At 39.7% G+C, this 16,100-nt stretch overlaps 3 protein-coding genes across 5 annotated transcripts; 2 read left to right on the top strand and 1 right to left on the bottom strand.

The window, feature by feature from the left end:
- The first annotated feature begins 1,112 nt into the window (after positions 1-1,112).
- Positions 1,113-9,422, top strand: usp30 (ubiquitin specific peptidase 30). Of its 2 annotated transcripts, none has more exons than XM_044112891.1 (13): positions 1,113-1,251; positions 2,798-2,907; positions 3,628-3,801; positions 3,897-4,000; positions 5,095-5,193; positions 5,317-5,362; positions 5,448-5,542; positions 5,629-5,688; positions 6,452-6,538; positions 6,631-6,711; positions 6,828-7,050; positions 7,143-7,251; positions 8,340-9,422. In XM_044112891.1, the coding sequence occupies exons 1-13, from the start codon at positions 1,169-1,171 to the stop codon at positions 8,587-8,589; spliced, it is 1,521 nt and encodes a 506-aa protein (XP_043968826.1). In that variant the 5' UTR covers positions 1,113-1,168; the 3' UTR covers positions 8,590-9,422. The 2 variants fall into 2 exon arrangements, with proteins under 2 accessions (XP_043968826.1, XP_043968827.1); XM_044112892.1 differs by lacking the exon at positions 1,113-1,251 and adding an exon at positions 1,268-1,517.
- A 139-nt stretch (positions 9,423-9,561) lies between these two features.
- On the bottom strand, positions 9,562-12,690 carry alkbh2 (alkB homolog 2, alpha-ketoglutarate dependent dioxygenase). The gene is made up of 4 exons (XM_044112895.1): positions 12,583-12,690; positions 11,142-11,455; positions 10,506-10,704; positions 9,562-10,433 (listed from the first exon to the last, which is right to left on the bottom strand). The coding sequence occupies exons 2-4, from the start codon at positions 11,410-11,412 to the stop codon at positions 10,088-10,090; spliced, it is 816 nt and encodes a 271-aa protein (XP_043968830.1). The 5' UTR covers positions 11,413-11,455; positions 12,583-12,690; the 3' UTR covers positions 9,562-10,087.
- unga (uracil DNA glycosylase a) lies at positions 12,043-15,897 on the top strand. 2 transcript variants are annotated; one of them, XM_044112894.1, is made up of 7 exons: positions 12,043-12,301; positions 12,621-12,821; positions 12,901-12,996; positions 13,750-13,847; positions 14,618-14,706; positions 14,811-14,989; positions 15,076-15,897. In XM_044112894.1, exons 1-7 carry the CDS (start codon positions 12,203-12,205, stop codon positions 15,214-15,216), a joined length of 903 nt encoding a protein of 300 aa, XP_043968829.1. In that variant the 5' UTR covers positions 12,043-12,202; the 3' UTR covers positions 15,217-15,897. The 2 variants fall into 2 exon arrangements, with proteins under 2 accessions (XP_043968829.1, XP_043968828.1); XM_044112893.1 differs by lacking the exon at positions 12,043-12,301 and having other exon boundaries at positions 12,320-12,821; positions 15,076-15,479.
- The last annotated feature ends 203 nt before the right edge of the window (positions 15,898-16,100 follow it).

The following is a 16,100-nucleotide window of genomic DNA, read 5'->3' as shown; positions in this document are numbered from 1 at the left end:
TCAGTTCCTCCAGAGTCACGTATCTCTTGGCTGCTCTTATGATTTTTTTTCCTCTTCTCCAACTTGTCAGATTAGGTTGATTGCCATATTTTTTTAGGTGTGGGATCTCAACATTTCATTCACATTTTATGAGCATTTTATTTTTTATAAGGATATTTGAAAGGCATTCACAAACATATTGCAAGCATTGGTGTTCTGAAGCATTGAGAAACTACAGTTAAGCATCTCAGTATAAGATTTCTTAAATTTGTTAATGGAGTTTAAAGATAGGAGGCATCTACAAGAAAAGAGAAGACAGAAAAAAGTCACAGTAAACTGAAACTGTGAGGAGTGACGTCAGATCAAAAGAGGGGGAGTGAGACACAAGAACAACTATGGTGTGTTCTCTGCATTATTGGGGGTTTGTTGTAAGTGCCAGACTGCAGCCTACTGAATAGTGTGACACTTCCAGCAAGCCCCATGGTTGATAGCATTTTTGTTGCTTTCTCATAAGAATAGTAGCAATAATTGTCCTTTAACTTTAACTGAGGTTACTGAAGGTGGTTCCACTTAATTTGATTTGGGGGTATATGAGTAAATATGGTTGAATCAGAAAAAACGGCGTCAGAATAAAAGCTCGCAGGGATCACAGAGATTTTTTAAGTCTATCTATCTATCTATCTATCTATCTATCTATCTATCTATCTATCTATCTATCTATCTATCTATCTATCTATCTATCTATCTATCTATCTATCTATCTATCTATCTATCTATCTATCTATCTATCTATCTATCTATCTATCTATCTCTCTCTCTCTCTCTCTCTCTATATATATATATATATATATATATATCTATATATATATATATATATATATATATATATATATATATATATATATATATATATATATATATATATATATATATATATATATATATATATATATATATATATATATATATATATATAGTCTTAATTATCGGTTTAATTTCATACAATAAATTAAACCGATATTCCAGCGTCAATGGGGATATACTGTAACTATAAAGAAGACTTATTTCTATTTATTTTTATGTAAGATTAATTTATAGAACCAACGCAACGACTGAACGCGTTTGTTTGGTTATTTGCGCTCTTGAACAAGTCCGTGTGGAAACATGATGCTCAGGACGGTCGTTCCATATGGACAACAGAATGTTGTGGTGCAGACCAGAAAGCTGGAATAAACTTGTGGGGGAGTTTCTTGGCACAAGGCCCACAATCAGGTAAGCTCTCCATGTGGTAAACAACAAGTTAGTGATCAGGGTCAGGTCTCAGCGGGGCAGCTGTGCGTGTAGGTTAGCAGGCCGTCTGGGCCGTCTATGGCCAAGAGAACAAACACGCAGTCTGAGTTATGCCCCTAAACCTCACACCCGAGTGTGGTTAGTGACACTTTATCGCATTTACTTGTGTTTTTGGGACAGCATCTGAATGTTTTGCATTTGTGAAGTTACCATAGTGTTCGGAGTGGAGCCTGGCCTCGGTGTTGTTGGTAAGTTAGCCTGGAGGCTAAAGCTAACTCATTTTACACATGACAGACCCTGAAGTTGATGTGATCAACTCATGTTAAAGTCGTGATTATCTGATGTTATTAGCAACAATGTAAACATTAATTCAAATTAAGTCCAACACTCATATAGTGATCTTAGATGGATAATTGTTCACGGAATTCATTTTCTTTATGGCAATGTGATATTTGGAAAACGGTTTTCATTCTTTTATTTTTGATCAGGTGGTCATTTAAATCAACCTGATATGTGTGAATCCAATGGCTTAAAGGGAGCCTTAAATGCATAGTTGAATTTTTTATTCATAGGATAGTGATTTCTCAAAACAATGTAATAATAGAGTCTGTATTTCTGTAAAGACTGATACTGAAAAAAGTAGTTCAGGTGGCAAAATAAATGTGGAACTACTCATTTTTGCAGTGTAGTATGAAGCCCTCATTGTATGATTACCCTAATTAAGAAAAAACATGATGGTTTTACTGAAATGTTTACAAAAACATTCAAAATAACAATGTAAACAATCTAATACTTTTTATTTAAAACTACTGCAAAAACATTTCATGTATTAATACAGTTATAACAATGGTGTTAATATAAGGAAATACCGGCTCAAATTTACAGGGATTTCCAGGCAAACATGCTAATTGTGTAGAATATTAGACCTTTTTTGTACTGTTTCAGAATTGTAAAGATGGATGATGGCCCTTTAGTTTCCTTGAAAATTGTTCTAAACTCCAATTAGTGTTTCTGTTAAAGTCTTGGAGACATCTTTCAGGCAGCTCAACAGCAGTGCACAGCGATAAGTGAGGAAGGAGCTATACAGGGTAACAACTCCAACTCTGCAATTTTTGTAGCTGCTTATTCCCATGACTTTACTCCATGAGAATGTTTTGTTTAGTCTCACAGCCAGACCTGAGCATGTTGGCAAGTGTTTAGAATGTGCTTCACTTGTAAACTGCTTTCCATATAGTTGAATGGCCGATTTCAAATTCTTCTGAGATCTTTTTAAATCCCTCACCAGACTTACAATCACTGACTTTGGTGAGGTGTCCAAATTTTTTTAATAATTGTTAGCAGAACCACAGTCATCTTTGCAATGCAGTTTTTTTAACAACACGTTCACAAAGAACATTCTGGTTGGCAAATTCTATTTGCTGTTACTCTCTGTGCAGCAGTAGTATATTTACCAAGCTAAATGGACTTGCAGTGGCTGCCCATTATCTCCCTACATGTGTGTCCATTCTCTGTTGTCTTTATTTTTCAGGAACAAGATGATAAAAAACTGGGGTCTCGTCGGAGGGATCGCGGCTGCTATTGCAGCTGGATTATACGTCCTGTGGGGCCCGATCACTGAGAGGAAGAAGAGGAAGAGAGGTGAGAACTGAGGGAATTTAAAATGAACCTGTTTTAATCTCTAGGACAGACTTTAGAGTACTGTAACAAACTATCAGAGTATGAATGTGTGTGCGTGTGTGTGTGTGTGTGCGTGTGTGTGTGTGTGTGTGTGAATGAGTGATGACTAGAGTGAAGCGGTTTGGAGTCCTCTGGACTTGGTACATCACTACATAAATACAGGCCATTTACCATTCAGCTCTTGGGGGAACACAACATTGAGAATAGCTACTGTCAACTTAATATAACTATAACAAATGAGGGCTTATGGTGATTGTGTGTATGCAGAGCTAAAGAAGTAACCACATTGTTTGAAATGTAGGTTTGGTAGAGTTTGGCAAATGCAGATATGGGATCAATATTCCCTCAGTTTCATCTAATTTATTGGTATTGCTTGCAAGTAGCAATGCTTTTTTCCTCTCATTTGCTGCTGTGTTACATCAGCAGGGCTTCTTTGTCAGTTGATTGGGAGATTAGATTGGCTTTGGAAAGTTGGCTGGCTTCTTCCCCATGTAACCAACCTCCCTCACTGATTTAATGATTAGAACTGCTTAGTAACAATGTCACGTATGTGACGAGAGCACAGGCTAGAATTAATCTCAAAAAATAATGCCTACTGTCACCGAAGTTACGGAAACAGAGCGTGCGGTTAGACCTCGACGTTTCTGGCGGTGATTTGCCATGGTTTGCGTTTCTCCACAGGAATGGTCCCAGGTCTGCTGAACTTGGGCAACACCTGCTTCTTGAACTCCTTGCTTCAGGGTTTGGCAGCATGTCCGTCTTTCGTCAATTGGCTGGAGAGGTTTTCAGGCCTGCCCTCGATCCAGTCATGCAAAGACAACCAGCTGTCCTCCACGCTGCTGCAGCTACTCAAAGGTTTGTGTGCAGGGGCTGTCGCATGAAATAAGTAGAGCATAAAGAACCTATCAATGTTACACTCCCTCAACCCCTCACGGTTTGTGATCTGACAGCTCTGTCCAGTGAGGAGCCTGGAGACGAGGAGGTTTTAGATGCTGGATGCCTCCTGGATGTTCTCAGACTGTATCGCTGGCACATCAGCTCATTTGAAGAGCAGGTTGGACTGCTTTTTCAATCATTTGTGATCAGAACCTAATATAAACTGAACATCAGCATGAATGTCCTGATCATAGCCTTTCTTTCTGGGTGGACTAAACAGCAAGTTGCACCTGACCATTCACTTTTGAAACATCAACAAGTCTCTCTAATAAATATGTATGGACATTTGCATTTAAATTGGTTCCTTTCTTGCCACTGACTTGACATTTATGTACAGTTGAAAAATTTTCAGATGGACTTAGATCAGTGCTTTAGGATGATCATTCGTTAAACTTCGTTTTCCCTGTATTTCCCATTCTAGATCCAGATCTCATGTGTGTTTGGGTAATTATCTGGTTGAAACGTACATCAATGAGTTCAAGTTTTCGCCTTCATGATCTGAGGTCACCATGAAGACCTTGGAAATTGTTGTCCTTCTTCCTTACATTATATGCTCTGTTATACTCGCCAGCACCATTGGCAGCAAGATAGGCCCTCAGCATGGTGGTGCCACCACTATGCTTGACAGCTGGTTTGGTGTTTTTAGGTGAAAGCCTTTTCTTGACTCCTCTGCGTATTCTTCTTGCCATCGTGTATAAAAAGCGTAATTGTTGACTACAAAAACATCTTTCTCCAGAAGACATTTGGCTTGTCTCTGTGGGCAGCTGCAACTTTCAGCTCAAAGGTATCAATGTTTGAGCAGCTTTTAGCTGAGGATGATATTCTGTAAACCAAGTGAGACTGGGATTTACTTGGTAGTTCCTCAGAACTATGATCTAAAACACACATGAACAATGGCTTTGAATAAGCCTTCTGAATGAAGTCCGTATGGCAGCCGTAATTAAAATTCTGGCTTGCTTAAAAGACTGATTTAAAGGCATTCTGTCAATTCTGATTTTAAAAAGTTGACAAATATTCACCAGAAGCTTGTTAAAAGCTGCAAAACAAACCGGTGGTGTGTTTGCATTTTAAAAAAAAATAAGTGATTAAAATGCATAATTAAAAGCCCGAACTTAACCTGGCATCCATGCTGATGAGCTGCAAGTGTAAACTTCTGAATGGAGCTTCAGCTTATGAATTATTATCTAAATGTCTGATTTCTTCCCTTTTAAGGATGCACACGAACTTTTTCACGTCCTCACGTCTTCTCTAGAGGAGGAGCGAAATCGACAACCTAAAGTCACACATTTGTTTGACATGCAGTCCCTGGAGGTAAGTTGTCTCCACATCCACTGGGGATCCCAAACTGCAGAAGACACACAAATCTTTCTGTTTTGCTTTTTTTTTTTTCCTTTAGTTAAATGTTTTCTTACTTTGTGTTTGCTTTGTTTCTAGTCTCTTCCTGACGAAGAGGACAAAACTGTGGCCTGCATTAGTCGAGGTATGAAGAAAAATAAAAATCAAGAGGCCAAATAATTAAGAATACCAGCAATGAGTGTGTTATATTCAGTTAATTTTCTCTGCAGCTCCTCTTCATCCGATACCTGGTCTCTGGAAGTTCCAGCATCCTTTTCATGGTCGTCTAACGAGCAATATGTCGTGCAAGCACTGTGAAATTCAAGTGTGTTTCTTTATGAGATATAGAACTCAGTAACATGCCAGTTGTGATTCATTTGTGAATAACAACTCGACTTTGTTCATTAATAGAGTCCAGTACGGTACGACTCATTTGAGAGCCTCTCCTTGTCCATCCCTCTTCCTCAGTGGGTAAGTTAAAATGGCAAGATTATTAATGTATCATGTTGCATGATTGGTTAGTGCATTATTGTGAAGTGGAAAAAAGGGATTCTTGGTTTTCAAAAATCTTTACAAATTCTTATCTAAGGAGTGTGGCGTTAGTAACTCTGGAGGAGCTGTAGAGATTCACAACTCCGGCAGGAGAATTTGAAAACAGGACAACTACCGATGGTGCCCTTGACAAACGTAAGCCCTGTAGGACAATGGCAAGAAGAAAGTCATTGTTGAAAGATGAATATACGAAGTTTTTTTGTTTTCAGCAAACATGTGGAAGAAAAGGGAGATCAAATTTAAGTCAAACCTTTTGGCCAAGTGTGAAGGAAAACTAACACTGGACTTCACCCTGAGCACAGCTTCCCTATGATAAAACATGGAGGTGGCAGCACCATGCTGTGGGAATGCTTCACCAGGAAAAGTGAAGCTGGTCAGACTTGATAGGAAGATGGCTACAGCTAAATTTGTGGGCAATCCTGGAAGGAATCCTGTTACATTTACCTGAGCTAAATGTCTAGGTTTTAGGTCTAGGAATACAAATCCACACTACATTTTTCACACTACTTTTGAAAACCATCATCTGCTTTCATTCCTCTTCACAATTATGCCCTAGTTTGCATTGGTCTACTTCATATAAGTCCAATAAGTTGTAATGTGGAAAGGTTTCAACTCTGTAAATGCGTTTTAAAGGCAGTGTGTCGCTCATCAGTCGTTTTGCTTAAAACATCTTTCCTCTCAGGGTCGGCCTCTCTCTCTAGATCAGTGTCTGCAGCATTTCATTTCGTCAGAGACAATCAAAGAGGTGGAGTGTGAAAACTGCACAAAGGTACTTTAGTATCTGTAAGATAATTCCACTGTTTGTGAACAGACACGGTGGGATGGTCGTTTGATCTTTATTGTCTTTATGTCGTCCTTCAGCTTCAACAAAGCTCGACAAGAAATGGGCAAGTTTTTGAAAGCCAGAGGACAACGTTTGTTAAACAGCTTAAACTTGGAAAGGTATTTGCATGAGTTTTCTTCCGAAGCCATTTGAGATTTTAGTTGCTAGAATGTGTGTTTTATATTTTTATGCATAGAGGGGGAAGAAATGCAACCCTTGTTTCATGTATTTTAAGCTCCCTCAGTGCCTCTGCATCCACCTACAAAGACTGACGTGGTCCAGCGAAGGAACGCCCATCAAGCGACAGGAGCACGTCCAGTTCACGGAGTATCTATCGATGGATCGCTACAAACACAACAACTCCACGCAGAGGAGTCAGCGGTTCACATCGACTCCTATAGCCATAAAAACAGAAAGTTTGGAGGATTCCACAGAAAGGCTAAAAGCTAATGGGACAGGTGTGTTGGATTAATGGCTGTTTTATTTGTAACAGCGTTGTTTTCTCTTTGCTTTTTCTTACTTCAGTTTTCTTTCCCCCTTTTTCTTCCAGGTGCAGAACATCATAACAATAACAGGCCTTTCTCTAATGGAACCTGTTCTTCTGTGTTTCTTCTCTCTCCTGGTTTGAACCCACAGCTCGGTCTCACGTATGACTTCAGGTAAACTCTGCAGCAGCCCTTTGCCATCAACGGTTTGTGACATGGCCACCTATCAAAGAGTGGAGCCTTTAAATGTCAAAACGTCTTTATTTGTAGATCACTTTTAAGGTAAAAGTGATAAAAGTGTAACAAGTGTTTTACAGAGGCTTAAAACAGGCCGGTCAACATACACAATGCAATAGAAATGATTAGATTGATGGTGGTTCTGAAACCTGTTTGGGCCAGTTGGCAGAACCAAACTAAAATAAATCTGAGCGGCCTCCCGCTGGAAGACAATAGTTCTTTCACTCACCTTAATAGGTATTTCTCAAACCTACATAAAAAGAGAACCACAGACGACGTTTTTGAGTTTTCAACCAAGCTTCTGCAGAAGGAGAAGACACAGCAAACCACTTCTCCAAGGTGTTTGTCATGCGCTCTGACTCCCTGCAGCAGAGCCTGTCTTTTTATTAAGCAGGAGAAACGAAAGGAGTCGGGAGTGAAATGTGGGAGAGTGATAAATGAAAGAAGGGGGCTATTCTGACACAAGGAAGAACTTCATTTTACACACTAGTTTAAGGAGTATACCAGGATAAGAAGCAGCTGCAGCTTCAAGGTTTAGGGAAAAAGCGAGTTTTGTCTTTCACACGGTTTAACAAATTCTTCCTCTCTGGAGTGTGAATACTAAACCTTTAAATGAAAAGCAAACTGGTAACTACTTATGTAAGAATGATAACAAAACATAATTATTCTAACACACCTAGTCTCATTAAAATATGATTGTCAACATGTTGGAGAAAATCATTTAAAATTACGATTAGTCAAAATCTGTGGTTGGTGTAAAATGTCCCATGGGAGACTTTTTTTTGTTGTTCTCATAGAAAATCTGAGCATGAAAAGATGAAAACTTCAAAAGCTTAAACTGGCAAATGGACAAAATTAATATAACCTGTTTAACTTTTAGAAAGCAAGACCGTTTTTATAGCTTAAGTGTTATTAGTTTTGTGCTTATAATGCAAACTCAACACACCTGAGCTTTGTAAGGATGCACAGGTCGGACATGTAGGTGGTTTCACTGAGCTAACGCCCAGATCTCTGTTTCCTTCCAGCTCCGCAGAGTATTTATTCCAGCTAACAGCGGTGTTGGTTCACCACGGTGACATGCACTCAGGACATTTTGTCACCTACCGCCGCAGCCCTCCCTCGCCCTGCGGCGCCTCACCCTTCAGCTGTCAGTGGCTCTGGGTGTCTGACGACTCTGTGCGGAAAGCCAGCCTGCAGGAGGTGCTGTCTTCCAACGCGTACATGCTCTTCTATGAGAGAGCGCGACGGCCGACGATCGATCGAGTAGTTGCCTGATCGACCTCTCGCCGTGGTTACCGCCAGGTGCAGCTTTGCACCGAGTGTGTCGCGTCGTAATGGAAACCGAAACGGAGGCTGGTAATCCCAAAGATAATGGACCTGCAGGATTTCTCTCAAATATCATTGTCATATAAGCTACTTGTCTTTAACACTTTGAACAGTTTCCTGTAACAGACAACAGGAATACTTGACAGTGCCCTGTGATTACACTGTAAATGAGGAGTTTTTAAGAATACTTTTGACTTTGTAATCATGCAGTGGTGTAAATATAAATGAAATATGCTATTAGATATTCCTGCTAATTTGTCAAAATTACTTTACATTACAGGCACTTAAAAAAGTGAAATAAATCTGTTACACATTAAAAACTGTCAGTGAAATGGTCCCAGCTGCAGCCTTGTTTAATTTACATTCCCATCATTCCCAACAGCAGCTGTAACACTGATCATTTCAGCTACTACTCTGCCATTTTAAATCTTGTTTATGCCGTAATTTATATACCTGCACAGTGGAAGATAAAGTGCCATGTTGTTTTTAATGTTCAACATTTCTATCATATGAAACCACTTGTGCAGCAGCTATTAGGGCTGTCCTATCTGACCTAAAACTACGATGCATCCAAGCCGCTGTTCATGGTGTCCTGGTTCTACTGGTTTCTAGTCTTGATTATGTGCAAATGCTTCTGGGTAATTTATCCTGAATTATTTTTAAATCCTCAGCAGTAAATAACTTTGGTTTCCTACCAAACCGAGAAAGTCTAAATGCAGCAGTGTCTGTCCGGATGTTTGCACTGATGTATTTCCATGTCTTTGTAAGTGACTGTTTTCAAATTTTAAAAAAATAATAAAGTTCTACTTTTGTGTTTTAGTGAGATTGTTGTAAATGCACCAACATCAAAGAGTTTTAACTCCATGTTAAATTGTCTTTGACCAAAATGCACAGTCTGCCGTGGAAGATTCAAATGATCAAAAACAAGACTTTCAGAAGAGATATAGAAAATTACATTTTTAAATTAGAGATATTTTTAAGACGGGAACTAACTGTGTGACAAAACTCACTTTAAGTTGTGTATGCATGCATTTTCTTCACTGACAAATGTATCAAGACACTAAAACCACAGCTGGGCAGAAAAGTACAGATTTCCCCAGTTAATTTCTAAAGTGCACAGAAGAAAAAAAAAGGTCAGCTTTTTGTAAATTTTGTCTGATATCACAAGGCAGACACAACTCAAGCTGGTCAGCTGAGATTAGTTAACACCTGTTATTCATATACTTGTTGACAAAAACAAAAACAACTCAGATCTGCCTTTTGTGATGCCACCACAAGTATAGGCATGTGGAACATTTTGTCTTGATAAAATCTTGATTTAATACAAATTGGAACAAAAATGTCTAAACAGATTTATTGGAAATGTTTGGACAGTATATTAAAATCTCTTTTTACTATTTCTTCAGAAAAACTTTGACCTGAGAAGTATTTCTTAAAAGTGCGATCTTTAATCTGTGTTTTTGCTGTTAACGTTCCTCTTTGACTGTTTAGTGATGCCCTCCGAGATGCGTCTAAAGGTGAGATTGATGCGAGGCGAGAGGACCTTCTTCCGAACCGGAAGGCTGTGGTACCAGAAGGTATTGGTGGGAGGGTTCATGAGGAGCAGGCTTCCGTGAGCCAGCTCCAGCTTCACGGGATGGATCTGTCGGCTGCTCCGTTTCCCTCGAGCATCTCTGTGTCTAAAGACAAAGTCTCGAGCTGCTCCCAGAGAGACGGAAGCGATGGGACAGGAAGGGTCCAGCTCCTTCTCGTCGTCCCGATGCTCCCCCATGTGATCTTGTCCATCTTTGTACCTGGTGGAGATACAGAGGCTTCAGGTATGTCCAACTCTGAACTTCTGGATTAGGTGTTGGGAAGTTTGTCACCTGTTGATCAAGACGAAGTTGAACTTCTGTCCGGTTGCATCTGTGACCGCGTTTCGGATGTACTCCAAGGTCGGAGTCCAGGGGGAAGCCAGACGCCTCACTCCGGAGTAAGTGTAGGTGAGGCCTGCGTTCCCATAGGTCGCCTGTTTCCTCGGTATGTTGTACACCTTTCCAAACACTTGGACCTTTGCTTCCTCTCCTATAAGAAAACAAAACAACCAGCTGTCACACTATCCATCCATCCATCCATTTTCTGTTCACCCTTGTCCCTAATGGGGTTGGGAGGGTTGCTGGTTTTTATCTCCACCTACGTTCCGGGCGAGAGGTGGGGTTCACCCTGGACAGGTCGCCAGTCTGTCGCAGTGCAACACAGAGACACACAGGACACACAACCATTCACACACACACTCACACCTAGGGAGTCCAATTAACCTGACAGTCATGTTTTTGGACTGTGGGAGGAAGCCAGAGAACCCGGAGAGAACCCACCATGCACAGGGAGAACATGCAAACTCCATGCAGAAAGACACCGGGCCGGGATTCGAACCCAGGACCTTCTTGCTGCAAGGCAACAGCTCTACCAACTGCGCCATATTAAACTGCAAATTCATGCCACACGTTTACAAAAATAACCACCTGTTGAGTACACCACCTCCTCCTCCAGCTGTCTGAAAAGGTTATCTGCCTCTTCTTTCAAGAAGAGCAACGCATAATCACAGTCCAGTCCCTCTGCTTCTATTTTTTGCCAAGGAATAGGATGAGAGAACTCTTCAAAAGATGGGTCCTTTTCCTTCTCCTCTAAGCGCTCATGTTCCTCCATCTTTGTTTTCTTTTTCCTGGGACTTCTTTGTGGGACATCATTGTTGCACAGATGTTTATTCTGCCCCCCAAGCAGAAACTTGTCCATTTCTGTGGCCTGATGTGACGACACACTGATGGGGAACGTTTTCCTGTATAAACAAAGAAAAAAAAGAAACTAAAAAGTTTATTTCACTAAAAATGCATATTATATCTATGTTGATGTTGAGTAGAAAAGCTTAATATTTTAAGTAATCCCTATTTTCTACCTTTTATATTTTATATATGGTCAGCCAGCTTTACAATATTTATTTTTGCAAGAAAATATTAAAATATAGACCAAGGAATGTGACAAACTCTATGAAGCTATCTTGTATTAAGGGTATTTAATGGTACAGATTAAGTTCACACACTTTATTTCAGTAAAGTTATGGCTTTCTGCTAATAAAAAGTTGGATAAACATTGAGGTGAACAACCAGCTAAAACAATGGCCTTCTGTGCTTTACCTCTCGTTGAGTCTCGATGTCTGTCGACAAATGTTTGTTGGTCTTGTGTAATATTATTTTCTGAATGTTTTGTGTTTTCTATTACCCACGATGAGTTACAATTAATTGAATTAAATGCTTAAAACTACTTCAGTGTACTAATTATGATTAATAAAAACGCAGCAGTAACCAAAACATTTTTTAAAATGTAAAGTTGTTTAAGAGCAGAAAACTGGTACATCTTGAACGCCACTCAGCTCATTATAATAAATGCTTTCGTCATTTTGTTTAGGCGCGAATTCCTTTGAACTATCACGCTGACAACGTTAGTTTACCTGGGAGTCTCGTCGTCTTTAAACAATTAAGTATTTTATGTCTTTCCGCAGCTCGCCGCCAAAGTGTTCCCAACAAAAATGATTGGACAGAAAACTATCAATTCTTTTTTTTCGCCGGTATCGAAAAAGAGAGTTTCTAATGAGGTAAACGAACCAGAGGAGACCGCTAAAGAACCGGTGAGTGTCACTACTTTCACAAACAGATGGCAAATCATCATTAAAAACAGCTTGTGAACCTAAGCCGTGGCGCATTTTAATTCAAAAATAATTACCAGTGCTATTTTGTAGTGTTTCATATCGTCGTGTCCTCCCGCGAAAAGAGCAGCTTACTCCAAGCTGCGTTCAGGATCATCTCTGTTATTGAACGTTGCCAAACGAGTTTGCTAGCATGAAACTGTTCGCACTGCTTCGTCAGCTGTTTGTGAAGCAGATTTCTCTCCGGGGAACGCGTTTCTCACCGGCTTTGTGTTTTGCTCAATATACCAAAATCTTGCAGAAGAAGCAGAAATGCGCTTCGGTGCTGGCGGAGCAGCAAAGTCCGCCTTCCAGTCCTCTCTCCCCGGAGCAGCTGGAAAGGATAGCTCGCAACAAGAGAGCGGCGCTGGAGAGGCTGGCTTCCGCTCAGACTCCTCCAGGGTTCGGGGAAAGCTGGAGGAAGGAGCTGGCTGCTGAGTTTGGAAAGCCCTACTTCAGACAGGTGAGAAGAGGAGATTTTCCACACACAGTGTTTACTATCAGGTGTTTTTTTAAAAATGATTTTTACACTTTTACTACAGCTGATGCAATTTGTTTCTGAAGAGAGGAAACGCCACACAGTTTACCCACCTACTGAACAAGTGTTCACCTGGAGCAAGGTGTGCAACATCACAGATGTAAGTGTGGCTCGTGAGCACGCAACTTTATGCCTGGAGAAACTGAGTGATTGAAGTGCAGAACTATCATATCCATGTAGGTACTTCTATTCTAGGTACTTCTAATTCATCTCTTTTTAAAGACACTGTATTTTTGTATATTAATTTCAATGCCTGATAGTTTCATTGAGGCAATTTCTTTCAAAAGCCAACTCAAATCACCTGTTTACTAGGTCCATAGGTCTGATGTTTATTTCTGAAGCACATTAATTAACTACACACTAGTCCCACTCTTTTAGCTTTTTAGCTGGAGTACATGAGGGAACTCACATATGCAAACTCCATGCAGAAATACTCCAGGCTGGATGTGCTGTGGTGGCGTAGGGGATAGCGCAACCCACATTTGGAGGCCTTGAGTCCTCGACACGGCCGTCGCGGGTTCGATTCCCGGACCCAGCTGACATTTGCTGCATGTCTTCCCCCCTCGCCCTTCCCCTTTCATGTCAGCCTACTGTCATATAAGGGACACTAGAGCCCACAAAAGACCCCCTGGTGGGGAAAAAAAAAAGAAATACTCCAGGCTGAGTTTCAAGCCCAAGACCTAACTGCTGGCAAGGCAACATGCTGCCAACTATCAGTTTTCCTCTTTTTTTAATTTTATTTATTTATTTTTATTTTTTTGGAAGAAAAAAAGGCAAAAACCTATAAAAAACCAACCACGTTTTCCCTGGAGAGAGTTGTTAAATGTAGTAAAGCCTTTGTCTTCGATTTTAGGTTAAAGTGGTCATTCTAGGTCAAGATCCATATCATGGTCCAGGCCAAGCGCACGGACTGTGCTTCAGTGTGAAAAGACCAGTTCCTCCTCCTCCAAGGTTTGACGTCTGTGGGTTTTTTTTCTGTTTTGTTTTGTTTATAATGAACAGAAACTGATTAGGGAGTGAAATTCATTTCCACACAGGTACTTCAAGATTTAAGGGAAGACTTTGTCAACAAAATAAAATTTCAAAAATGATGACCTCAAACAGGAATTATGATGTTCCTTTATTTACCTGAAAAGTGGTGTTTTGTACAGTTTTCAAAGATTTTCATCACTCCATCTCTTTATTCACGCAAATGGCAGACTGCATTAATTGAAAGCAATAACGACAAAGTTTTGTATTAGAATGTATTGTTGCCACAACTTGGGTAAGAGATGTATGGGGCTGAAATGTTTCTTGAAAAGTGAGGAATTTATTTTGGCTTTTCCCAGATCTACATAAATATGGTAAAATGATCTGCATTTAGACTTTATTCCTTTTGAAATGGAAAAAGAAAATCTAATGATTCTCATTAAATGCTGTACAATCGCACCTAGATTTTGATATTCTACCCATCAGTATTTTAGGTTTTGAATTAAACACTTTCATTCAAATATTTAGAAAAAAAACCAAACTCCTGACCTTCGTCAAATTCAGGTTCAAACGAAGTCTAGTGCTCTCGTGGTTATTTCGTTGCCTGAAGCTACTAATGTTCACAAACGTTAGTATTATGCTTTGTAAAATCTGAGAACGTTTTTAACTTTAGAGGACAGCCCTGCAGTTGTATGAACACTCGAATCAAAATTGTTTGCCTTCCATTTTTAACGTTTGCTCTTTATTTGCAGTTTGGAGAACATGTACAAAGAGCTGGCCACAGACATCGACGGCTTTCAGCATCCAGGCCATGGCGACCTGACTGGATGGGCCAGACAAGGTTCTTCTATCGATTTACGTTCTGTTAAATGATCAAACAAAAACGTTTTTCTTTCATCCACGACTTTCCTGTCTTTGTTTCAACCTCTTTTACCTTCTCACTAGGTGTGCTGCTGCTCAACGCCGTGCTGACTGTCAGGGCGCACCAAGCTAACTCCCACAAAGACAGAGGCTGGGAGACCTTCACTGACGCTGTGATTCAGTGGCTCAGCAGCAATCAAGAGGGCGTCATCTTCATGCTGTGGGGATCGTACGCACAGAAAAAAGGGGCTTCAATTAACCGAGTGAGTCTAACTCGTACGTTTTCACACTTGCCAAAGCTTGCTCGTGCTGAATATTTGTGATGAGGATGTACTCCCTTCTGTTACAGAAACGCCACCACGTCCTGCAGACTGTACATCCTTCCCCCCTGTCTGCTCATCGAGGATTTTTTGGTTGCAGACATTTCTCCAAGGCCAACGAGTTGCTAGAGAAATGTGGAAAGTCTCCCATAGACTGGAAGGCTCTTTGACTTCTATCTTGGCTTTTCTGAAGCCCACGTAAACTACAGACCAAACCCACCTATAAGCTTTTTAGTTCTTCTTCCAGCAGTTTATTCATGTTTTTATAAAACAATTAATACCAGCAGATTGTTCTGTTTTCACTGCATTGTTCTCTTAGTGGTTTAACTTTTGTAAATATTTGTTTTCGTTTTCTGCCCTTTTAGTTTGCACCTTGTTTCCCTTTTTTTTAAACTTTTTTATGTAATGTTTGGTACATTAAAAGGTTTTCTACAGTGTGTAATGTTTTGGGTGAATTTCTAATCAATGATAAATCTATGTTTGGCACCATTAATGATCTATATTTGATATTCAATGCTAAATTAGGGAAGACTTAAACTCACTGGTAGTGAAATTATTCATTTTGCTTCAAAATGTAATAATATTAAACAAAAACATTTTGCGGGTGAGACTTTAAAAAAAAATATGTCCATTGTGGCCTGCATGTTTGGGAATCACCCAGAATGAGTTGGAAAGTCTTGGGATTCCCCACCAGGCTTGCATAGGGGATGTATGCATAGTTATGAAAATGTTTCCTCCAAAACAGCCTTAAATTTGTTTTAAAGCTTGCAAGGTAAGGCATTTTTTCTAACATGAACTGCTGAAATAGATGTATTGAAAAAAAAATTTCTGGCCTGTTCAATATTGAGCAATATAGTCCTCTAAATAAAAGCTTGATGGAAACAGGCACAAAAAAAATTACAAAATAAATTTATACTTGTCTAGAAATAACATTATTTTTTTACATAAAATATATTTATCTTTGTTATAATTATAATTGCAATTAACTTACTATAATTTTTGTATCCCAATCCCACCACATTAAAAAGAAACAATCAAGTCACAAGCATCACTT

Source organism: Gambusia affinis, linkage group LG03 (genome assembly GCF_019740435.1).
Source record: "Gambusia affinis linkage group LG03, SWU_Gaff_1.0, whole genome shotgun sequence".
Classification (NCBI taxonomy): Eukaryota; Metazoa; Chordata; class Actinopteri; order Cyprinodontiformes; family Poeciliidae; genus Gambusia; species Gambusia affinis.
Note: the sequence above shows the minus strand (reverse complement) of the source record. Positions and strands in the feature narration are given on the sequence as shown.